This window comes from Mustela nivalis, assembly GCF_964662115.1.
Source record: "Mustela nivalis genome assembly, chromosome: 2".
Classification (NCBI taxonomy): Eukaryota; Metazoa; Chordata; class Mammalia; order Carnivora; family Mustelidae; genus Mustela; species Mustela nivalis.
In genome coordinates, this window is record NC_139021.1 from 80,145,772 (window position 1) to 80,171,968 (window position 26,197).

The 26,197-nt window shown below is 36.7% G+C and overlaps 1 protein-coding gene across 7 annotated transcripts in view; it reads right to left on the bottom strand.

Moving 5' to 3' along the window:
- The window catches only part of SDCBP (syndecan binding protein), a 36,912-nt gene that overhangs the window by 2,616 nt on the left and 8,099 nt on the right, over window positions 1-26,197 (bottom strand). For 2 of the 7 annotated variants that reach the window (XM_082720319.1, XM_082720322.1), the window contains exons 2-7: window positions 14,176-14,241; window positions 8,984-9,062; window positions 7,733-7,842; window positions 3,788-3,949; window positions 1,621-1,796; window positions 474-645 (exon numbers count right to left, since the gene is read on the bottom strand). In XM_082720319.1, the coding sequence (XP_082576445.1) occupies window positions 474-645; window positions 1,621-1,796; window positions 3,788-3,949; window positions 7,733-7,842; window positions 8,984-9,062; window positions 14,176-14,226 (750 nt within the window). In that variant the 5' untranslated portion in view covers window positions 14,227-14,241. Of the gene's footprint in view, window positions 1-473; window positions 646-1,620; window positions 1,797-3,787; window positions 3,950-7,732; window positions 7,843-8,983; window positions 9,063-14,175; window positions 14,242-21,751; window positions 21,908-26,197 lie in introns of those variants that run through there. The other 5 variants (XM_082720320.1, XM_082720321.1, XM_082720323.1 and 2 more) reach the window with 5 other exon arrangements.

Genomic DNA, 26,197 nt, shown 5'->3' on the forward strand with positions numbered 1-26,197 from the left:
ACAATACTACCCCTCAGTTAAATGGTGCAGTGTTAACCAAGTTTATGACATGAACACATCTTAATGAAAACCTTTATACCTTAAAATAGGAATCTATAGAGGAAAAAAAACAAGGTACGAATACAAACAGAAACTACTACTCATTTTCTACCATTCCTGGGTTGAAAAAGCTGAGCAATCATTCACTTAGAATGTCACCAAAATCTTCAATGCCTACATCTCTACAAAATTCTAGTTCAAGGGACTTCTAAGTTCATAGAGTCAAGCCCTTTGCTATAGGAATGTTAATTCCAAACAGCCTTAAGTAATTCCTTTGGCCTGAGAGCACAGCCAGAGCCCCAGGTTCCCATCACCCATCTCCCCACTGAGTTTCTATTTTGGGGGTCAAGATGAAAATACCATTGAAACAAACAAATGGAAAAGACAGTTGCTAAAATAAAACTTCAGCACAAGACACGAGTTCTATTCCTTACCTTCAGCCCAATGACATTCTGCCCATTGACTTCACAGATGTTATGTTCTGTGAGAAGACCATTTCTGGCTGCAGAACTATCTTTCACTATGGATGTTATCTTTCCATTTTTAAAGATAAAGCCAACATGTCCAGTACTATCCTTATGCATGGTAACTGTCCGTTCAAAGGGCCTGTAAACATAATGGATTAAATTAAAAATGTCCTTCTTCCTATTGGTCCAAGTTACTCTTTTAAAGTTTCCTTAGATATAAGGTAAATTCGGTACTCATCTACAAAATGTTTACTAAAAATACCTACCATGTGTGAGAAACTGGAAACAAGGTTATATAAAACCCAAGTTTAACTAAGAAGAATAAAAATCCAAAAGCTAACTGTAACTTAACACTTATTACGGTGCAAGAAAATAAAGGCCCTTATTTCATGCACCTAAATGTTTAGGTTATAAACTAACTGCTAAATAAAATATTCTATCTTCCCACTTTGACAAGTAGAGAGACTATAGTCACCCAAAAAAGCCAGATTTGGTTTTTAGAACTCCTACACCACTTGGGAGTTGTGCAGGAACCCTGGCACTGTATGTGTCCATCCTATGCCGGATGTTTAAGCAGCAAACTGGGAAGCAAGGCCAGAGATACCATCCTGCTAACTTTTCCAAGATTCGTTTTTTATGATCTAGAGAGACAGAAAGTAACGTCTTAGAGGATGAATTTTGTAAGCTCTGAAATAAGATCTATACAAAACCAGAATGCAAAAAAAACCACCACACACACACACACACACACACACACACACACACACACACAAAAACTGTGGGGTGCCTGGGTGGCTCAGTGGCTTAAAGCCTCTGCCTTCGGCTCAGATCATGATCCTGGGGTCCTGGGACCAAGCCCCACATCAGGCTCTCTGCTCTGTAGGGAGCCTGCTTCCTCTTCCTCTCTCCCTCTCTCCCTGCCTCTCTGCCTACTTGTGATCTTTAAAAAGAAAGTATGTAAGAAGAATCTGCAACACACAAATTGACAGATTATAAGGCTGATCAGTAAGGTGATAATCTTCTGCATCAAAGTATTATATCCACAGAATTTTAAAAGCCCAAGAAAATGGAAAATGAGTCTTGAATCTCCATTTGAACTGTCTCGTCAACTTACCTGTCACGAACAGTCATAGTAATCTTCTCTCCAAAAGCCTGTTTGAGTACCTTGTGTGCTTTATCAGAGCTCCAGCCTGCACAGTTTTCCCCATTGATCTGGAGTACTTGGTCCCCAAATCTCAGACCAACCAATGAGGCTGGAGAATTTGCCTGGACCAGCTGAACAAATATGCCCTAGAGAATAATAAAATAACTTTGGTCACTTACCACTGTTATGATATTGTTTAAAAATGCTGGAAAGTTAGGAATCTACTCTAGTAAAGAGAGAGAGAAACTACATGAATATATGTTGTTACTCCCAAAAAGGAAACTGAAAATTTTATCAAGACAGTGATCCCAAGAATCAAGGCAAATATGTAATATCTCACTAGTAATTCCAACCTCAAATCATTACCCACCACCCACCTGACCAACCTTAATCACCCCCTTTGTCTTGGAATAAAAAGTCTAAGGAAAATAAAGTAGGGTTGCCATAATAAATGTAAGCTTCTATAAGTCTGGTAGAATACAAAAGAGGTACTACCACATGGTTTTTGTTTAGAGGGAAAGTGAGTCTACGGTTAGAAATTTCATGATTTCTTTTAGTTTAAAAAATGATAATTTAGTGTAAGGTCATAAATCTCCTTACAACTGAAGGACTCCTTAACCCATTTGCTAAATTAGATAAATAAGACTAGAGTTTATTTAACAGCCTAAAAAGGTGGGTACATTCAATACCACTTGTACTTAGAAGGAATCCACTATGAAATATAGAAAACTCAAGTTCAGTCAACGAAGAACTAAATCCACGTGGATATTTATCCTTCTATAAACTCCCAATCTCAGGGCGCCTGGGTGGCTCAGTGGGTTAAGCCGCTGCCTTCGGCTCAGGTCATGATCTCAGAGTCCTGGGATCGAGTCCCGCATCGGGCTCTCTGCTCAGCGGAGAGCCTGCTTCCCTCTCTCTCTCTCTGCCTGCCTCTCCATCTACTTGTGATTTCTGTCAAATAAATAAATAAAATCTTTAAAAAAAAAAAAAAAAACAACTCCCAATCTCAGATGTCGAAGAAAATGTAAAAGTATAAAGAGTAAAGTTGGTAAAATATGAAAGCATCTACAAAGGTGGACCCTTTCTATCCTGCTAGGTTGGATCAGACATGTCCTATGTCTTACAGTTTACTTCAGGGAAGTACTGAAAACCAGAAGGCACCATGTAAAATGGTCAGAGCAATTGAGTCTTGGCCAAATGGAGAAATCCACTGCAGGGGTAACTGCATTGGAGCTAGGGGCCTATGAAGAGTGTCTTGTCTTTTAAGACAAAGGATGGAGCAAAGGAGAAATCCTGGCAGATGGGCAGCATATATTACTCACTGAAAAGGAAGGGAGAGCGGTAAAGTCAGGACCACTGATGCCCTCAGCTCTCTGGGTAGGCAGTCTGGGTTGGGGCTTCCTGCTAAGATCAGCCTCAACCATTTACCAGAATGGGATACTCACTGTCATTTTCTGTGTGAAAAAGCTGGACACATTGAGCTAACAAGACTTAAGATTAATAAGGAATCCAAGAGGTAATACTTAAAACCACAAATCGGGATAAAGACTCAGCACATCCCTAACAATCCTAAATGCCTCCTAGTATGAAAATAACCCTATTTAATTTCTTCAGTATGGTGAGGTGAAGAGGGAGAGTAATTACAAAGGTAAAGGAACAGCTGCCCTAATTAGAAAATCACTTTTACTCCAAAAAATGACTCATTAAATCAAAATGAAGGATGGAAATAATAAACCTGCAAACCCACTTCACAAGTTAAATGATCATTATTTAATTTAAAAATACACACCATTAATGGACACCAATTCTCACTGGTCAGTCTCTTAACATCATATACGATGCCCTATTTGAATACCATAATTTTACTTGTAGAAACTATGTTATAATACATGAAGCCCAGTGAACTTTATTCCAGAAGACTCAAAAAAAAAATTCATTAAAGGTAATGAAGTACCAACCTGCCTCTTCACAATAAGGCATCTCCAAGTAGAAAATTTTAAGTTAGCAGATTTAAAATGATCTTGATTATAAATTCAGTATTGTAATTCATGAACATTCTCACTGTAAATTATTCTAACAGTGATCACTTAATATCCAAGCTATTTGGACAAACTGAAATAGAATGAAAAACACTTACATTATCTATTGATTTGAGCCTGAGCCCAATTTTTCCATCTTGATCCTTACACAAAATGACTTCACGAATCCCTTGCTTAATTTCTGCTCTACGAATTCCAACATCATTCCCAGTTACAGGAGCCACCATATAGTTCATACTAGAAGGTCTTGCCACCAACTGCTAATAAAAACACACACAATGTGTCAATACTTAGAAACATTTTAATTAACTCAAATATACTCAGTTGTGGTTTCCCAAAAAGTAATCTGCATACTGTTACCCTCAGATAAAGTCTGATTTACACAAAAAGGACCTAGTTTTTATTCATTCTTTTTTTTTTTTTTTAAAGATTTTATTTATTCATTTGAGAGAGAGAGAGAGCGCATAAGCAGGGAGGGGAGAGAGGCAGAAGCAGGGGGAAAGCAGCAGGTGCTCAAGGGGTTTTATTACCTTAAAGGATAAAAATATATGCTTTGAATGAGCAATGAAATACATGATGCAGTTTCTTCCAAGGCCCAAATAAAAGGTATCAACCAAGGTGTGGCCATGGGGATGGTTCCTCTCACTGTTATATGTAAACATACACAAAACTTTTGCATCCTGTCCCGACAGGAGTGTGAAGGTCTTATTTAAGAGGGAGGAAGGACTCCACTGGGGAACACGCTTCCCCTGAATTAGAAGATCATCAACTGAATGTTTTAGATTTTATATGCCACTGAATAGGCAAGAGGAGATTACTGAAAAGGCTAGTGTGATTAATTCTAGTTACCAAGAAGAAACTGGGTCGCTACTAGATAATGGATTCTAGACTATATTTGGAATCCTGGAGGTTCTCTGAGGTGCCCTTTAGGTCTTCCATGTTCAACAGTAAAATTAATTAAAAACAGTAACAGACTTCTGCTTATAGTCGTAATAGAGCCAGGCTTACCCTCCTGCTATAAATAACTAAAAATTTGGAAAAATAGAAGGCAAAAATTTTTGAACATTGGGTATTGGGCAAGGAAGGGCAGTAATCCCTGACAGAAAAGAAACGTGAGGTGAGCCCTTTTCATCACCTGGCCTTCTACCCAGACCACTATCTGGACTAGAACACAGAAGTACAAATCTCAAGCAAAGCATTGTGCTCTTCTAAGCTGAGGAGACAAAAATCAGAAAGGCTGAAGCAGCATGTAAAACAGCAAGAATTTTCAGGGATGAGTCCCATAAAAAAGAGAGCTAAGCTATACAGAGAAAAAGCTCCAGAAATCTATGTACAGGTCTCCTGGAACCCTCTGCTAAATACTAATCTCTGTACCTGTGAGGTAAAGCTCCAGAGGCCAGGCAAAGTACATGCAGGAAGCTATAAGCTGAACCTTCCTGCAGATCACACAGGGTTGGGAGATATCCAAGGTCCTATGAGCAAAAGCGGTGTGCTCACTGAACAGCCAGGGCCTTCAGCAGAGAACCCAATGGACACCCATCTTGAGTAATGGGGGTACGATAACCCTACAATAAAGGCAGCTTCAGACCTACCCTAACGACGTGTAAAATCAAGCCTCGGAAGGACCAAACTGATGTACATGTAACTTAACTCCTTGCCAGAACAAGTGCTGACACTCTTTAAAGACATAATCCAGCACCTAAAAATGTAAAATTCAGTGTCCCATTCTGATTTAAAAAGAATTGGTGGCATGTGAACAAACAGGAAAATGTAATCTACAATAAAGAGAAAAATCAATTAACAGAAATTCAGAAATAACAGATCAGAAAATTAGTAAACTGGGATTTTAAAACAGTTACTATAAATTTGTGCAGTATGCTCAAGGACTTAAAGCCAGATGAAACATCTAGAGAAGAAAAATACAGTAGGTGAAATGAAAAATTCACTACATGGAAACAGTTAATAGAACCAGTAACAAAAACTAGAGAAAAAGCAAGATGCTTAAGAAGGAGATAATGACACTTCAAAATGGTTTAGGTCACCCCACGAGGTATTAAGAAAAGACCAGCTCAAGGTGGTCTTGAGGGCAAATGGGATAAAGAATGTATAATAACACTGGGGAGGGTATGTACTATGGTGAGTGCTGTGAAGTATGTAAACCTGGCCATTCACAGACCTGTACCCCTGGGGATAAAAAAACATTATATGTTTAGGAAAAAAAAAATGTAAAATAGACAAAGGGAATCGTAATACTAACTACAGCCTCATGAACAGTTACCAAAATAAGAATCCCAGTAGCCATAACTTCCTTCTTTGATTGTACCTGTAAATTTTCTGTAAATAACAATTTTTTTGTTCCTCCATACCTCCTTTGCTGTAAATACATGAATTTTTTATAGCACTGAACTTTATACTTTGTCTTTACATCAAAAATATTCAGCTGGGAATGTGAATACTAAGAGGTAATTAATATTGCACAGTAACTGATACCACAGGCCACTGCCCAGAGACGGCTGTGGTAACTGGCACTGCCACATCTTGGCATAAGGGTAGGACTACTCCATTATAGCAGAGGTAATTGGCTTAGTTTTGTATACCCCTGGGTTAAAAATTACTTCTGTATTTCTAAAATATAAGCAAACAAAAGAAACAAAAACAAGAATATGCAACAGAAACCATGTGTGACCAGCAAAGCTTAAAATGGTTATCATAGGGTCCCCCTTAACAGAAAGTGGGCAGAAACCTAAATTTTACCAAGAATTGCTCTGCCTAGGCCTCACCCTTAACCCTGATGGAAGCAGTTGATTCCATTCTCCAGCTTTTACTACCACACTTCCAGAACCAGCCTTGCTTGCAACCTCTCAGAGGTACCAGTACTGACAGCAGTGTCTACTCCTCTAAGGTGTGATGAAGCCCAGCTCCAAGGGGCCCTTCCCCCAAGCTTTTAGGTTCTAAAAACTCTAAATTCTTCCCTATGTCACTCCAGTCCTAGAAGGAGAAGCAACTTTCTGCAATTACATCTGTCTTCCATGCCTGCGTTTTTTAATTCTTCAACCTTTTTGCCTAATTTCTTAAAATTATTTCTGTTGACATACCTACTGTCTACCAAATGGGCCCTGACTAATAAAAGCAAGTTTTCAATAATATTTGGTAAGTAATACTAGGTACTGTATTAAGCACTGGGGTTATGGCAATGAGATAGCTATTGACCCTGACCTTCATGTTTTCATTATATTTATAATAAGTACTATAAAATGTCATGGCCTTCCAACAAGGAGGCTGTTAAGGGATACATTATATTTTAAAGCCTAGAATTTGGGGGTCTTTTATAGGAAGCTTTAGACTTTGGAATGTTAAAAGATTATGAGCAAAAAAAAAGATATGACAGACCTATACTTCAGAAAATTAACTTAGCAGTAGCTTAGTACTGTTTGCCATTAAGAAGTTACTAGAGAAAATTTAAGAGATGACTGTGATAATCTAGGTTGTAAGTACAGAAATCCAGAAGAGGGTTACAGTAGGACTGGAATGGATAAAGTGAATACAAGAAACATGGGGAGGGGCGCCTGGGTGGCTCAGTGGGTTAAGCCGCTGCCTTCGGCTCAGGTCATGATCTCAGGGTCCTGGGATCGAGCCCGCATCGGGCTCTTTGCTCAGCGGGAGCCTGCTTCCCTCTCTCTCTCTCTGCCTGCCTCTCTGTCTACTGTGATCTCTCTCTGTCAAATAAATAAATAAAATCTTTAAAAAAAAAAAAGAAACATGGGGAGGACAGAATCACTAGGTCTTAGTAACTGACTAAATGCAGAAGACTAAGGAGAATGGACTAGTCATAATAAATCTTTAATTCCTAATAAATTAGAAGAGTGGCAAAAGGTTAAAAGAAAATAAATCATTAAGAAGTGATATCCAGAAGGCAGTCTAAAATTAGAAAGAGAGAGCAATGCTAAAGTTATAAATATGTGAGTTGGTCATGAAGAGGAGAGCTTTTGTCTATGTCTAAAATATGATTTTATACAATTCAAAATTAAGTACAGTATACGTACCCCCTGAACTGGTGCTCCAGGGACCACGGCCATATTTGCACGGATTTCTTCTTCATTTAAACTCAGGCCCATGTACTGGGAGAGCTCCGGATACAATTTAGGATAGAGATCTAATATGAATGAATTAAAAATTAGAATATTTAAAATGAACACTGTTGTTATTATGGGCTTCTACTTGTGTTAAAAAATTACATGTATTTTATAAAAGCTAGAATGAATCTAAATAAGCAATTTGGAAAATCGTCTCCTTATCTCTGTAATGGTAATTAGAAACATGAAATACAGAAAGTTTAAATAGTCAAGATGGAAATAATTCTTCCAAATAAATTATCTTGCCTTTCTTTTTTCCTAAAATAAACCTATTTTGATTAAGAATTTCATAAGCATGCCACTGATTCTCTACCTCAGATCAGACTAAAATGTTTATTGTCAAGTCAGCAACTTTACAACTCATTTAATAAATGCTGCTATGAAATGATTCTGCTGAACTACAATAAAAAAAAATTGAAGGCTTGTAAAAGTGTATTTATATTTAGTATCTTACCATTTTAAGAAAAAAGTTAACCACACTCCAATGAAATCTTAGAAACAGTATATTTAAATATTAACAGTACTTAACTTAGTAGCCCAATTATGTAGTATTTCCAAATGTTCTTTTTTATATGATTTGTCACTTAAAATGAATTTTCTAAAAGAATGTTACCAATAGTTATATCTGGCTATAAAACCCTATTTAATACTTTTTTTTTTTATCTTAAGTCATATTATTTAGGGGCTCTGTCCTAAATCCCTATAAACTTAGAAGGAAAAGGAACCAGAAGTATATGGAGACCTAATAAAGATTCCCGAATTTGGGAAGCTCCCCCAAAGGAGGTGGTTGGAAACGTTAAAACCCACCCTCACCCCCAATGATGGAGGACAGTTCAGAAGTTCAAGAGTAGTAGCATGGGGCACAGTTCACATACACGGTTTCTTCATAAATCAATCAGTCATAAATTAGGGATTTAGGAGGGTTGGTATTTAACTGAATTTACTTAATTCTGATTAAGTTATAAAACCTATCTTCATATTCATAGTTCACTTTCTTGATTAAAGGGTTTTTTTTAAGTAAACATTTTTTTTCTATTTATTACTAGAACTTTTAACCACATTATTTTATGCTGCAAGTTAAAAAAACCTTGGATTCCCTATTTCAGTAAAAGAAGACTTAAATATTTTCAGTTCAAGAATGAACCCAAAGTATAAACCTACTTCCATCTTGAGAGATGGGAGCAGAAGCTTCAGACAAAATTGCTGGGTTGCCAGGGTTTGCACAAAAGGCAGTTTGAGCCTGAAAAAGAAAAGAAGAAAATTCTAACAATGCTATATATATACTTACTTAAAAGTCTTATATGATTTGTAAGTTAAGTTTAGTACTTATTTTTTTTAAAAGATTTTATTTATTTATCTGATAGCCAGAGATCACAAGTGGACAGAGAGGCAAACAGGGAGAGAGAGGGGGAAGCAAGCTCCTCACTGAGCAGAGAGCCCAATGTAGGGCTACAGCCTAGCCCCTGAGATCATGACCCGAGCTGAAGGCAGAGGCCCAATTCACTGAGCCACCCAGGTGCCCCAAGTTTATTACTTCTAAAAAGAAACTTAAACACTGAAGTCTTATTCAGTAACACTTAATTCTGAGGCATCAGGGTGGCTCAGTCAGTTGAGCAAATGACTCCTGATTTCAGCTGAAGTCCTATCTCAGGGTCTGAGATCCAGTCCTGTATCTGTTCCTGCTCAGGGCAGAGTCTGCCTGAAGTTTTCTTTCTCCCTCTCTCTCTGCTCCTTCCTCCCCAACTGCTTGAACTTGCTCTTTCTCTAAAATAAATAAGTAAAAAAATTTTTTTTTAATTTAAACAATAGTTTAATTTTAAACACTTCAATATGTTTTTCAAAGAAAATTTGCAAATCTAAAGTACATTTCATATTCTAAATATTTTAACACTATGGACATAAAATTTGACTAAGTCCCATATAGCCAGTATTTCATAGTGCTGTTACAAATTAATAAATCAGTATTTTCAAAATGCATTGTGAAATATGACTGCACATTTTACATTTTTCATTTTTTATTAACTAGTCTAATAATATTTTATTTGCATAAGAAAAAAGCTCTACTATATTCATACAAGTCACATAAAACACATAAAAAAACACCTAAAATTTAAGTACCTGCTAAGCCGCTAATATTTTGCCATTGTAGCATATCCTACTGAAATAATACTCATCTTCATTTTAGCAACTAAAAGAAGGGAATACACTATACTAAGCAAAAAAAATTACTAAGTAGGAAAAATACCTTATCACTGACATAAAAGAATGATAAAAATAATGTAATTTGTAACTTTTGAACAAATTTCTCAAAATCATCTTGTAATGTATATTTATCAAAATGCTACTCATGAGGCGCCTGGGTAGCTCAGTGGGTAAAGCCTCTGCCTTCGGCCCAGGTCGTGGTCTCAGGGTCCTGGGATCGAGCCCCTCATAGGGCTCTCAGCTCAGTGAGGAGCCTGCTTTTCCCTCTCTCTGCCTGCCTCTCTACTTGGTGTGATCTCTCTCTATCAAATAAATAAATAAAATCTTAAAAAAAAATAAAAATGCTACTCATGTTCAAGTATGCCAGGAACTCCCCTCAGGCTGCCTTCATAGCCTATGTCATAATAAGTATTCCAGGACAAAATCCTTTTTCCTATACGGATATGTCTGACTTTCTAAAATAGCCATTATCATTTAGAGACAAGACTGGTTGTATGGCCAATCTCTATTATCACTTTTTACTTAATTGGAAATATGTGGATCACATAATGAAGTTTATACTTACACCTTAGCCTAGCCCTGAAATTAATGACAAAAGTAGTCCCAAAGATGCTTGGAGTGATGTATATGCTTAATTTAAGTAAGCAGGCCTATAAATGCATTGGATTCTACTTCCCTCATTGGATTTTAAATGTTCTGATATGCTTGGTATTACATCATACTTAAGTATTTATTGTTTTACAATTTGTCACACTCTAAATTGAAATAAAATGCAATGAAAATCTCTGTAATTTTTTAAATAATAGTTTACAAACTCAAAGTACACTGTATTTTCAAAGTTCTTTCACCAAATATCAGCTAAAAGGAGCTAGGAGGCAGTAGATTACTTCTTGGATAATCTCTAAGGAAAAAAAAATTTTTTTTTTCACTCCAAGGAAATAAATATAAAGCCATGAAAAGGCATGGAGGAAACTTCTATGTATATTATTAAGTGAAAGAAACCAATCTGAAAACCCTGAATATAGTATGATTCCAAATGTATGACATTTTGGAAAAGGCAAACTAGAGAGAGAGTAAAAAGATCAGTTGGTTGCCAGAGATGAGTAAAGAGGGAGGGAAAAATAGACAAGAAATTTTAGGGCACTATTATATAATAGACTTCTATATGATACTACATTCTATATAGTACTACAATGGTGTCTATATGTCATTACACATTTGTCAAAACAACACCAAGTATATAACACCAAGAGTGAACCCTAATGTCAACTATCGACTTTGAGTGGTAATAACATGTTAATGTATGTTAATCCAAAGTAACAAATGCACCACTCAGGTGAGACTACTAAGAGTGGAGGAGGATGTACTGTGTGTATATGTTGGGGGAGGGGCAATTAGGATGCAAAGTCTGTGCCTTCCATTCAATTTTGCTATGAACCTAAAACTGCTTTAAAAAATAGAATGTAGGGGGCACCTGGGTGGCTCAGTTGGTTAAGCAACTGCCTTCAGCTCAGGTCATGATCCCAGAGTCCTGGGATCGAGTCCCACATCAGGCTCCCAGCTCCATGGGGAGTCTGCTTCTCCCTCTGACCTCTCCTCTCATGCTCTCTCACTGTCTCTCTCTCAAATAAATTGGGAAAAAAAAATTAAAAAAAAAAAAATAGAATGTAGGGCGCCTGGTGGCTCAGTCATTAAGCATCTGCCTTGGGCTCAAGTCATGATCCTATAGTCCTGCGAACGAGCCCCATCAGGCTCCCTGCTCAGCGGGAAGCCTGCTTCTGCCCCTCCCACTCCCCTTGCTTGTGTTCCCTCCCTTGCTGTCAAATAAATAAATAAAATCTTAAAAAATAAAAAATAAAAAAAAAACAGAATGTAGTGAGGCACCTGGATAACGCAGTGGGTTAAGTAAGTGCCTGATTTGCTTTCATCTCAGGTTGTACATGACCTCAGGGTTATGAAATCAAGCCCCGAGTCCTGCTCTGCACTCAGTGTATATAGTCTGCTTAAGATTCTCTCTCCTTCTATTTCTGCCTCTCCCCTGCTCACTCTCCTCTCTAGAATAAAAAAATAATAAAATGTATTAATTTTTTAAACTGTTCCTTTTTACATTGGTTATTATTTTCTATTCTTTCACTCATTGCTTTTATTCTTGTACAACAATACTGAAGTAAGAATACTATATATAGAAAGCTCTCTAAGAGTCATATTTATTATGCAATCTGTAGTAAAAGTAAAACAGAAAAGAAGATGGTACATCAAGGAATTAAAGACTATATGTCATTAAATGTAGCATATTATTTCAGACCTACGTGGAATCTCAAAGTACTTAAAAAAAAAAAGTAATGAGGTCCCCCAAGAAGCACACAGTTACTGCCAGAGCATGTGTGTGGAGCCACGCTCACGGTCTTAGGAGACTAGTAAAGACTGAGTCTCTGTTACATCACTGTTTCTTTTTAAGATTTTATTATTTATTTGACAGAGAGAGAGAGAGAGAGAGAGAGCGTGAGCGCACAAGCAGGGGGAGTGGCAGACAAAGGAAGAGGAAGAAGCAGGCTCCTCAGGGAGCCAGGAGCCCAATGCAGGGCTCAATCTCAGGAATCATAACCTGAGCTGAAGGCAGATGCTTAACTGACTGAGACAACCAGGTGCCACTACATCACTGTTTCTTAAAAGTTTATTTTATACAGGTGTAACTACCACAGATTTCTGTTAAGGATTCATAATGGATAGAGATTCAGGGATTTTATGATGCTAAAAGCAACAGCCTAATGCCTTTGTAAAATAGTTTACAAAATATGAGAACTGCCAGTTCACTGCTACAACTTTGCTGTGGTGTAACTGGGGCTCAATCCCAGGACCCTGAGATCACAACCTGAGCTGAAGGCAGATGCTTAATAGTTCAATTCTATAAAAACTAACAAAAAGAATGAAAACAGATTAGTCATTCATTCACATGTCTGCAAATCCTTATTATTTATTGCTCTGAGGTCATAATGATGGCTTGTTATTCATGAAGGCAACATATTGTAGTTAAATGCTTTTTAAAAACAAAGTATGTGTGTTCAGATGAACACCCCATGAGAAAAATACTGACAAAATACTGAAGAAAGAATAGAGCATTTAAGGTAACTGAACAAACCTCTTAACACTGAAGCATCAAAGCCTTTACGAGAGGAACAGATTTCAGAGATTTTACAAACCACATTTTAATATCCTCAGTGGATTTATGAGGTAGAATATGTGTTCACCATGATCTCCCCCCATATTTACCCAATCACTGCTATATGTAACAATTCCACTATTATTGCTGGGGGTTTTCACCCTAGAAAAGCCAACATTTTGCCTAAAAGACACGTTTATACTTGACATTGCTTAAGACTTATCACAAGTTTGTAATAAATTTTTATGCTCATTAAATAATTATTAAGAAGTAAATCTTACTTCGAGTACACTAGGGCCAAGGCCCCAAGTAAAAGGATTCTTAGTGTAAGCAGCTTTGAAGTACTACAAATTATCCCCGACTGAACAGAATTAAAACTTACAAAACAGCCAGACTTGACCCCTATTCCCAAACTTTCTTAAGCAGAAGCACCTATTTTCAAAGCTAATACTTACTCGAAGGACTACAAAAAATTGTAATATCTAACATTTAGACATTAAGAGGATGAATACACGAACTGTCTGCTACTTATACCTAAGAGGAAATAAATTACTTCACTTTCATTGGTGCTTTTATACTTCAAAGAGCATTTTTGTAATTTTTAACTTTAAAGTAAAACCAAAGAATTATTTTTAAAGATAGGTCCTATCTGAAAGAACAATGTATACTAATTTTAAACAAAACTATCACCATCTAGAGAATTGAAGTGTATTTTACCAACTCAAATATATGGTATTTAATTTAAATTTTAGTCTTAAAATCAATCTTTGTTGAAAGAGTTTTAAAGAAATAATATCCCATGTCCATTAATTCAGTGACAAAAAAAATCTGTAGCTTTTCTGTAATTTTAGTCTGCAATCAATAAACTGAAAAATGTATAAATGTAAAAATGGATACATCTGCTATTTAAGTTCTTTGCTTCACTTCATCTATAAGCACAATGAGGACCCTGTATATATTGAAGAAAAGTACATAAACAACTTGAACATACCTGAATAACTTTGTCTACCTTCAGGTCTTCAAGAGATGGGTACAGAGACATTTTTGCAGGATTTTTCTAAAGGAAAAAAAAAAAAATCCTGTAATTCTAATTTCATTGGAAAAAAAAGATTTTTTTTTAAGATTTTATTTGTCAGAGAGCACATGCACACAAGCAGGGAGAGCCCCAGGCAGAGGGAGAAGCAGGCAGGCTCCCTGCTGAGCAAGGAGCTAGATGTGGAAATGAATCCCAGGACCTTGGGATCATGACCTGAGCCCAAGACAGACGCTTAACCAACTGAGCCACCAAGGCATCCCTGAAATTTAAATAATATGTGTAAAACAGCAAAACATACAAACATCTATAAATTTTTAACACAATAAGAAACACTTAAATTGCAAAACACAGAAAAATATGAACATCTAGCCTATACTAAAAACTGATTACTGGTTACCAAACTACATCCCCCTTTCCTTACTACTACTATCAAACTATATTCACTGAAGATCTTAAATTTTCCTTCCAGGAAAAGTCCCTTAATTTCAAAAGTTTAAAAAATCAAATAGAACAGTTATGTGACTTGCCTAGCTTACACAAGTGCTTGGTAAATGAGAAAGCATTATATCCGAACAAAAACCTATAAGGGCTCCTAGACCATATCTATGAAATAAATACACACACACACACAGATATATTCTTATATATGTATTTAGAAAAAACAATATACACCAATCACTAACAGTAATTTTATCTTTAGGACACATTAACGATACAGATAATAAAGGACTGAGGAATAAGATGGAAATTATTACATTTTAAACATTTCTATACTGTTCAGTGTTTTTTAATGACCACTGGCTTTTTTATGTAATAATGTAAGAATTTAAAACAAGTTCTCTAAAAGTATCACAAGAATATGTATTTGAAAATTTTGAGGTATCTGGTACTTTCTTTAAACCCAACAAAATAATATATACCAAACTGGCATAGCATAGGATTATCAGAGGTTCTTGAGCTGGCTATCAATTTACTATCTATCATCTCCAAATCCACGCATTCCTGGGGGCTCTGCAAATGAAGTGGGCCCTTTAAATAATGCTCTGTCTGGCCAGCTAGCAGGAGGCTGAAGTTCGTCAGTGTAGGGAGCTGGAGATACACTGGAGGAGATAAGGTTTTTCATTCCAGTTTCCAGTATACCACTCCAGCCAGCCTCCTGAAGAACCTGCTTCGCTAGCACCTTGCTCCTGGCAGGGAGCAGCTGCTTAAGCAGCCAACTCCTTCAGTCCACAAAACCAACACCAACCCCAGCACTATTCAGCAGCTGCTCAGCATGGTGCCACCTACAAGGCATCTCCCCATGTGTAGCTTTCCCTAACACTCCCCTCATGTGCAGCAAGTTCCAAATGTGTAGCTTTCCCTAACACTCCCCTCATGTGCAGCAAGTTCCAAGGTGCAGCACCTTCCTGTAACTTCCACAAACATTCCACAGGGAGATTTCTAGTAAGTGTGGTTTTGAGAAACCAACTTCACAATCCACTGAGCAACAGCTGCACTCTCCAACAAGGCCTGGGCTGTCAGGCATGGGAAGAGGGCAGCCTCTTCTTGGGGCACTCTAACTCACCCCTGAGGTTAACAGATACTTATTAAATCTGCTCTTCCTGTATTCATTAAAGTTCTCTTTACCTACTTTACTTTTTACAATTCTTGTTCCTTTAATCATGTTATAGTTAATAATACTATACATTAAATCTTTTCACTGTTTAAATTACTATGTGGTTTCTGTCTCTTCATTTAATGCTGAATAACAATACTTTTTAAAGTTTATGTACATTGGGGCATCTGGGCAGCACAGTAAGTTAAGCATCCAACTCTTGGTTTTGGCTCGGATCATGATCTCAGGGGTCTAGACATCAAGCCCCACATCAGCTCAGAACTCAGTGCAGGATGCTTGAGATTCTCTCTGCCTCTCCCTCTGCCCTACCCCATCCCCCACTCATGAGCCTGCTCACTCTTTAATAAATATTTAATAAATAAATCTTTAAGAACTCTTAAGAAAAAAATCTTGGGCGCCTGGGTGGCTCAGTGGGTTAAGCCACTGCCTTCGGCTCAGGTCATAATCTCAGGGTCCTGGGATCTAGTCCCACATCAGGCTCTCTGCTCAGCAGGGAGCCTGCTTCCTCCTCTCTCTCTCTCTCTGCCTGCCTCTCTGCCTACTTGTGATCTCTCTCTGTCAAATAAATAAATAAAATCTTAAAAAAAAAATCTTAAGGAAAAATGTATATACGTTGCACATCATAAAATTCACTTTTTTAAAGTACACAATTCTACTGTTTTAATAGATCTGCAGTTGTGCAGCCATCCCTACCATCTAGTATTAGAACATTTCCATTACCCTTCCCCCCAAAACTTCATGCCTATCCATTCTCCCCTCCCTCCAGCTCCAGACAACTAAAAATCTACTTCCTGCTTCGTGATTTACCTATTCTGGATATTTAATTAAGAATCACAGAATAGGAGGAGTTTTGTATCTGTTTCTTTTTCATTTAATGTTAACACCTTCAAAGTTCATCCCATACTATAGCATGTACCAGTACTCCATTCCTTTTTATGACTGACAAACATTCCACACTATGGACATGCTACATTCTGGGTATCCATTCATCAGTCAGTAACATTTTAGGTTTTCACACTTTTTGACTATTAAGGATAATGCTACTAATGATGTTAATGAACATTTACATCCAAGCGTTTATGTAAACACATTTATGTTTAATTCTCTTGGTATTCAGCTAAGAGCAGAGTTGCTGGGTCACATGGTAACTGTTTCACTTTTTGAGGAGCTGCAAACTGGGTTCCAAAGTAACTGTTCCACTTTACATTCCCACCAGCAGCATGTAAGGGAGAGTTCCAATTTCTCAATATCTTTGCCAATACCTGCTATTATCTTTTTTATTACAGCCACCTTCCCGTGAAGCAGCATCCCACTGCAGTTTTGATTTGTATTTCTCTAATAGCCAATGATGTTCAGTACCTTTTCATCTGCTTATTGGCCATCTGTAGATCTTTGGAAAAATGTCAATTCAAATTCATTGTCTGAGTTACTAATTTTTCTTTTCTTTCTTTCTTTCGCTTAATTTTCCTTGGCTAGACCCTTGAATAAAAATGCCAAATAAAAATGGCCCAATAGGGGCGCCTGGGTGGCTCAGTGGATTAAGCCGCTGCCTTCGGCTCAGGTCATGATCTCAGGGTCCTGGGATGGAGTCCCGCATCGGGCTCTCTGCTCAGCAGGGAGCCTGCTTCCCTCTCTCTCTCTCTGGCTGCCTCTCTGTCTACTTGTGATTTCTGTCAAATAAATAAATAAATAAATCTTAAAAAAAAAAAATGGCCCAATACAGGGGTGCTTGGGTGTCTCAGTCAGTTAAGTGTCTGCTCAGGTCATGATCACAGGGTCCTGGGATTGTCCCCACATCAGGCCTGAATCTACTTCTCTCCCTGCCTACCCTACTCATGCTCTCACCCTGCCTTTCTCTCTCAAAGAAATAAAGTAAACCTTAAAAAAAAAAAAAAAAAAAAAGGCCTGATACAGTTTTAAGGAGAACATAGGGCTTGTATTTGTGAATAAAATGCAAATTCATGAGAAAGCACAATAAGAAACTGTTTGATTCTATTAATCCAGGGAAACAAAAGGCACTACCTTTTCTGTGTCTCAAAAAAATCATTAAGCTTCCTTCTTAAACATGTTTTATTTATGTTTCCAATCATTTTATTGATATCATAAAATCATTTAACATTCACTGGAATAAATGCTGACTTTTAATCTAGTACTATCACTATTTTTGGTTTCTACTTCTAGTTCTGCCACTGGCCACCTATAAGATCCCCTTTTCCTTATGAAAAATAAACTGGCTGAGTGGTAAATTTCAAAACTCAGAAAGCAGTTTTCTCAAACATTTCCCTCACAGAAGCTTTCCCTTAAACAAATATTAACCAAAACTGTCTGAACAACTCTTAGCTCACTCATTCCCCAGAAGTTACTTCATACTCACAAATACTCAAACTTAATCCCAGGAAAGAAATAAGCTTTTCAGACATTCTTTAAATAATAAATATAACCCCACCTTATGATAAGGATTCAGTTTCAGATTTGCTCTAAGTATGTGACCTTAATTAACTCAACATTCTTCTAAAATATAAAGGATTTCTCAATGATTTTACTTCACAAACTATTTTTATGGCCTAATTTCACATCATTTCTTTCTAAGCATTACAACATTCTAGCCCCAAACTACTTGCTATTTCCCACCTGGTTGAGTTCTTCTTTGCCCTATATCTGCAAAAACTTGCTTTCTCTTCCTGGAATGTACTTCGAAGACTTCTCTCAAAATCTCAGTCAAGAGCCACTTTTGTAAGGATACCTCTAATGACATCAGTCTAGGGGCGCCTGGGTGGCTCAGTGGTTTAAGCCTCTGCCTTCGGCTCGGGTCATGATCTCAGGGTCCTGGGATCAAGCCCCACATCGGGCTCTCTGCTCAGCGGGGAACCTGCTTCCCCCCCTCTCTCTGCCTGCCTCTCTGCCTACTTGTGATCTCTCTCTATCAAATAAATAAATAAAAATCTTTAAAAAAAAATAATGACATCAGTCTAACATTGTTTCTCTCACTTCAGAAGTTTCACTCTGCCTTTTATTATATAGTGAGTTTCTCTGTTCTTGAGATCAAGGCCTTAATTTCTTATTTATCTACATGATTCCTTATTCTAAAAGAAGTCAAACGTTTGTTAAATTTTGACCAATATTATCAAAATAGCAGTAAACAAGATATATTCAAACACTCATGGAAAAGTTCAAATTTTTAAAATCTTTCATGTCTATGTCTTTGAACACAAGTTTGTGTGTTCAAAGCTTTCAGGGAGAATAATAAATTTCTTGTATTGTTTTTCTGAAGGGGTCCATTAACTTATATGAGTCAATCTTTGATCTAATGTCAAAAATAATTAGCCCTTTTTGAAGAACTACCAAACTACCTTTGAAAAATCCTTTCAAGTATTATTGGAATTTCAGAATGACCATTAATGAGACTTAAGGGGATTGTGAAAATAATTCTATTACATCAGTATGTGAATTCCTCATTTTACTTTCACTTAAAACTCCTCTCACATGCTATTGTTGTACTGACTACAGATTCTGTTTCTAGGCCTCTCCTTCAGCTGACTAAGAATCATTAACAAGATATAGAGCCTACTGACCCTGAGATTAGTAGGCAAAACGTCTTGCCATCTACTCTACCAGAGTTTAGCACAACATTCCTAATAGCTTTGTTTCACTGGTTTAATTCCTGGAAAGAACTGGTGTCTCCACTTACTCCTAGCCCAGGTCTGGCCCCCTCTAAACTCTTTGCAACCTCACAGACTCTCAATTCTCTCCATGCATAATGAAAGGTCTCTGCACCCAATGCATCCCTAGGCCTTAGAAAATAACCCCCAAGTTAGTTTCTACTAAGGTTTCTCAGGGCTTGGTATATTTACAGGGTTTCTTTAGAACATCTAAAAATAAAAAATACCTGACTATTCTGCCTCAGTATCAACTTTCCCATTTGACTCTCCACCTCCACAAGGTAATGTCAGAGCAGCTTCTTTGGAGTTTTTAGGTATGTACAGACTAAAGGTCTCTGTAACTCAAATACTGTATGTAATATTTTGGAACATCTAGTTAATTTGCTTTCCAGCTGCAACACTCTGGTTAATGAGGTAGAAAACATACTAATAAATTTTTCCAGATAATATCACCTAGAACGGCAAAACATATAATTTTCTGAGTTGTTGATCTCACTCCCTCAATCAAACCAACTGCTACAACTGGTCTCCAATTTTTTTAAAATGATGAGTGATTAAGTTAAAATGGTATTTATTTAATCCAAGCTGTTAAAAAAAATCATAGGACGATGAAAATTCGGGACTGTAGAATTCGTGATCTTAAACTGTAGTTAAAACACTCCTGATACTCTAGCTCTTGTAGCTGCTGCCCAGAAGACAATCCTTGTTTGCCTGGCTCTGGTGGCCAGCTTGGCTTAAATTCATCAATCCCGTAAGAAGCTAACAAACAGAACAGCTGTTAATAGGCTATCTTCCCCAAGGCATAAGCCAGACACAGCAGACTGAAATAAATTCCACCCCCTCCCAAGTCTTTCTATGAAGGAAGTTGATTAGCTTATCTTCCTTTATAGCTGTGGACTGAAGCCTTCTAATTAAACACACATCTAAGGGCTGACTACAATTGTCTCCAGAAACGGGGAGACCCGTGGGTGCCATCTAGGCACTTTCCCTTCGCCCCTTATCAGGTCACTGGTGTCTCCAAGAAAGAAGCTGAAGTACAGGCTGCCCGTAAGGCACATCCCCAGATAAACAGGTTTTAGTAGCCAGGAAGCCTGTATTCACAGGTTCAACAGGACTATAACAACAACAATAACTACAAAAGTGAACTGGCTATCACCCTAGGGCACAAAACAGAATGAGCAGACAGAAATCTTCCCCTGAAAGGGGTATTTTGCATACTTAAAAAGTTGCTGCCTGAAGGTCTAGCTTCCAATCAGTCTGAATCTAGGACCTGAGATTCTCCCTTTTGGAACTTGGATAGATCTCAGCATACCATCAACTACTGGGAGCAACTAAGAATAAAGTAGGCTGCTTGGACAATTAAAAAAGTTTTGAGATACAACCAAGAACTGAGTTAAATGATGAGATCCATCTCTCCTATGGTCTGTGTCACTCAAGAGTAAGAAAGATGGTTTTTTAATATAATCATTGTAATCAACAGAAAGTCAAGGAAAATGGAGAAACAAAGGAATATTCCAAGAGAACAAGATATAACTCCAGTAAAAGACCTTAATGAAATGAAGATAAACAATACACCTGACAACTCAAAATAACAAGAGATAGAGATGCTCACCTAGCTCAGGAGAACAATGGGTGAAAAAAGTGAAAATTTCAAAAGATTATATATGAAATACCAAGTAGAAGTCACAGAGCTAAAAAATACAATAACATAACTGAAAATACAACAGAAGGATTCAACAACAGGTTAAATTAAGTAGAACATAGAATTCATGAACTCAAAAACTGAGTAGTACAACTAATCCAATCAGAGCAGCAGCAACAATAACAACAAAGGATCGGTGAGGGAATAAAGATAGCTTAACATCAACAAAACCAACATTCCCATTATAAGGGTCCCTGAAGAAGGCAGAAAGGGGCAGAAGAACACTTACTTGAAAAAATTAATGGCTAAAACTTCCCCAACCTGAGAAAGGAAACATAATACAGATCCAGGAAATCCAAAAAGTTCCAAATAACATGAACCCAAAGAAACCCACATCAAAACACATTATAATGTCAAACGTTTAAAAAAATAGAGAATCTTAAAAGCAGGAGAAAAAAAACAGGTTATGTACAAAGGAACCGCCATAAGACACTAAGCACACTTTTCAGCTGAAACTCTGCAGGCCAGAAGACGCGCAATAATATAAAGAAAAAAACTGCGACCAAGAATACCCTACTCAGTAAAACTCTCCTTAAGAACTGAAGGAGTGGATACCTGGGTGGCTCAGTTGGTTAAGCAACTGCCTTCAGCTCAGGTCATGATCCTGGAGTCCCATGATTGAGTCTGCCCGCAGTGGGGAGTCTGCTTCTCTCTCTGACCCTCTCCCCTCTCATGCACTCTCTCTCTCATTCTCTCTTAAATAAATAAAATCTTAAAAAAAAAAAAATTGAAGTAGAAATAAGTTTTCCAGACAAGCAAAAGCTAATGGGATTCATCACCACTAGATGTGTCTTGTAAGGAACCAAAGGGTGCTAATTACAGGAAAACATAAGAAAGTATGAATCTCACTAGCAAAAATAAATATATTGTAAAATTCAGAATTATCTAGTGCCATAAAGATGCAATCACTTACAAACCTAGTATGAATGCTAGAAAAATAAAGGTAAAAATAACTGTAAGTATAATAATAATTTGCTAAGGAATATACAAAAGAAAAATAAGTGTAACATCCATCAAAAATAAAATGTAGAGATGAGGATATTCATTCTTGCCACTTTTACTCACTACAGTATTGGAAGTCCTAGCCAGAGCAATTAGGTAAGGAAAAAAGGCATCAAAACTGGAAAGGAAGAAGTTGAAACTGTCTGTATTGTGGGTGATATATTACGTTTGGAAAGCCTAAAGACTCCATCAAAAAACTGAGCTAATATACAAGTTCAGTAGAATTATAGGATTAAAAAAAAAATCAATAGGGGCACCTGGGTGGCTCAGTGGGTTAAAGCCTCTGCTTTCAGCTCAGGTCATGATCCCAGGGTCTTGGGATCAAGCCCCACATCAAGCTCTCTGCTTGGCAGGGAGCCTGCTTCCTCCTCTCTCTCTGCCTGACTCTCTGCCTGCTTGTGGTCTCTATCTGTCAAATAAATAAATAAAATCTTTAAAAAAAAAAAATCAATATACAAAAATCACCTGTTTCTACACACTAATAAGCTAAAAGAGAAATTTTTAGAGAAATGCATCCAAAAAATAAGATATTTAGAAATAAATTTAATCAAAGAGATGAAAGACCTGAAAACTGAAACCATAAAACAAGGATGAAAAAAACTGAAGACAATACAAAATAAAAAGATATTCTATGCTCATGGACTGGAGGACTTAATATTGTTAAAAAGTACATATTTCCCCAAGCAATCTACAGATTTAACACAATCTCTACAAAAATTCCAATAGCATTTTCAAAGGACTAAAATTTAAAAAATCCTAAAATTTTATCTTGAAATAACAGGCTTGAAGCGGCACACTTCCAGATTTCAAATTACCTTATAAAGCTATAGTAATTAAAAGGGTGAGCATTAAAACAGACATACAGATCAATGGAACAAAAAAAGCCCAAAATAAACCCACACATGTGTGGCCAATTAACTTATGACAAAGAAACCAGGAATATACAATGAAGAAAGTGCTGGAAAAATTGGACAAACACATGCAAACAATTAAACTGGACCAGTATCTTATACCATAAACAAAAATCAACTCAAAATGGATTAAGGACTTGAACTTGGGCCTAAAAACCCCTAGGAAAAAAAATATAGATGACAAGCTCCTTGACACTGGTCTTGGTGATGATGTTTTTTGGATTTAACACCAAAAGTAAATGCAGCAAGAGAAAAATAAACATTGGGGACTATGTCAAACTAAAAAACCTCTGCAGAGCAAAGAAAACAGTCAATAGACTAAAAGGCAACTTACAAAACAAGAGAAAATATTTCCAAGTCATATATTTGATAAGGAGTTAATATCCACAATAACTCAAGACCAAAAAAAAAAAAAAAAAAAAATTTCAAAATTGGACAGAGGAGCCAAATAGACATTTTTCCAAACACCTACAGATGGCAAACGTGTATATGAAAAGATGCTGAACTCAACATCATTAATCATTAGGGAAATGTAAATCAAAATGAGAATGAGGTACACCACCTATTAGAATGGCTATTATCAAAATGACAAGAAATAAGTGTTAGTGAAGAAACGGAGGAAAAGGAACTCTTGTACACCACTGGTAGAAATGTAAATTGGTGCAGCCACTGTGGAAAACAGCACAGAGGTTCCTCAAAAATTAAACAGAACCACGATATGATCCAGCAATTCCACTCTGAGGTATTTATCTGAAGGAAAAAAACACCAACTTAAAGAGACCTGCATCTCCATGTTCCAGGCAGCACCATTTAAAATAGCCAAGATGGAAGCAAGCTGTGTCCACAAATGAATGAATAGGTTAAAAAAAAAAAAGTAGTATATATACACAATGGAATATTTTTCAGCCAAAACAAAAGAAAAATCTTGCCATTTATCTATGGTTGAATGGATAAAGAAAATGTGAACTACACAAACACACACAATGGAGTTTTAAGCCATTAAAAAAGAAAGGGGGTATCCTGCTATTTGTAACAACATGGGCAGACCTTAAAGATATTATGCTATGTGAAATAAGTCAAAACAGTAATCCTAAAACCTCATTTATATGTGAAATCTAAACAACAAAAATACTCATTGACATGGAGAATAGATTAGTGATTCCCAGAGATGGGAGGGAGGTGGGAAAGGAAAAAGATGGGCAAAATGGGGGAAGGGAGTCAAAAGGCACAAAACTTCCACTTATAAAATAAGTCTTGAAGATGTAATATACAGGATGATGACTGGAGTTAATAATGCTGTCCTGTATATTTGAAAGTTGCGGAGAGTAAATCTTAGAAGTTTCACCACAAGGAAAAAAACCGTGTGGTAACATGTTAACTAGACTTACTGTGATCATTTCATATTATATGCAAATATAGAATCACTATGTTGTATGCCTAAAACTAATATAATGATTATAGCTTTATTACACCTGAATTTTTACTAATTTAAAAAATTTTTAAAATATCCTGGGTGGAGAAAAAAAAAAAAAGCCAAGTCTTAGTCTCAGCTCTGTCACAACTATGTTTCTTTCTATCAACTTCACGGATGAAACAGTAAATCAACAAAGTACCTATTCTGTAAGTCAAAAAATTTAGAACACATTCTTCTTTAAATAACTGTCACTAGTGCTATGTTCCTGGAACTCTTCAATAGCAAAGGGCTTAAACGTTCTAAGTCCCATAAATTACTTTCATAGGAAAGCAGCATATCAAATTATTCCCTTATTTAAACATAGAAGCAGCCTAATTAGCTTCAGTACAGTACAAAACATTTTTAATTAGCACAAGAAACAACAAATGAACATCAGGAAAGTAACCTAAAACCCCCTTAATCCAAAAGGGACACATTCCAAGACTTAGCAGATATCTGAATTAGGGATAGTCCTGAAGCTATATATACCAGGCTTTTTCCTACACATATATAACTACGATAAAGTTTAAATTACAACTAGGCACAGTAAGAAATTAGTAGCAATAAAACATGCTACAAAAGTTATATGAATGTGCTCGAATGTGCTCTCTCTCTCTCTCTCTCTAAAGATATTACTGTACTGTACCTGCCCTTCCTGTGATGATGTTAGATGATATAATGATGAGATGAATTAAGATGAATGACATAGGCATTGTGACCTCATGTTAGGCTACTACTGACCTGATGATAGATCAGAAGTGAGGATGATCCTCATTCAGACAGCTGGTGACCATGCAGATACGGGGTGATACTATATTACTATATAATAGCAAATTAAAAATCATCTTAAGGCCCTAAAACAGCATTTCTTCAAATTTCAAGTCCATAAGGATAAACCAGAAATGCTAATAAAGATTCTACAGTCCTAGCCCCAAAACTGAAACAGTTAAGTCTAGACTAGGGTTCAGAAATCTGCCCCCAACCCTTTGTATTCCATCAGGGTCCCCTGGATTCAATTTTAATTTCTGAGTTCCTTTTCTCAGAAGTTCTATTTAGTGACTTTTACTCTTTCCTGGAGATCTTAGAAAGAAAAGAAAGAAAAATCTTTAAATGTAGTAAAATCATTCCCTTTTAAATATAAAGGTTCAACTGAACTTTTTTATAAATCTAAAATGTACTATGGGATTTTAGTGAAGTTGTATTCCTCTATGTTGAAATACCCTTCTATTTCAACAATCCATAAATTATTACATCAGAATTCATCAGTTATTGCCAACTATTCTAAAAAACTAAAAATAACAAAAAAATAAGATCACCTAGAATGATGCAATACAGAAATAATCACATTCTTTCATCCTAAGTTTGTATTGCCCAAAGTACTGCATCCTCTTTCAAGAACATATAAACTCTGAAGACACTACATCTGAAGCTTGTTCTCTACAGAAGTGTTCCTTGAACACTTGGAATTTTTCATTTCCACCCATGATGGCAGAGAAAAGGAAAATGGAGGAAAACATTTATTGGACAAATCAGAAGACATGTAGCTACACCCTAGACTCTTAAAATAATGACAGAATCAATTATATAAGCAAATCACAGGCCATGAATTTTCAGACCATGATGATATACTAACTG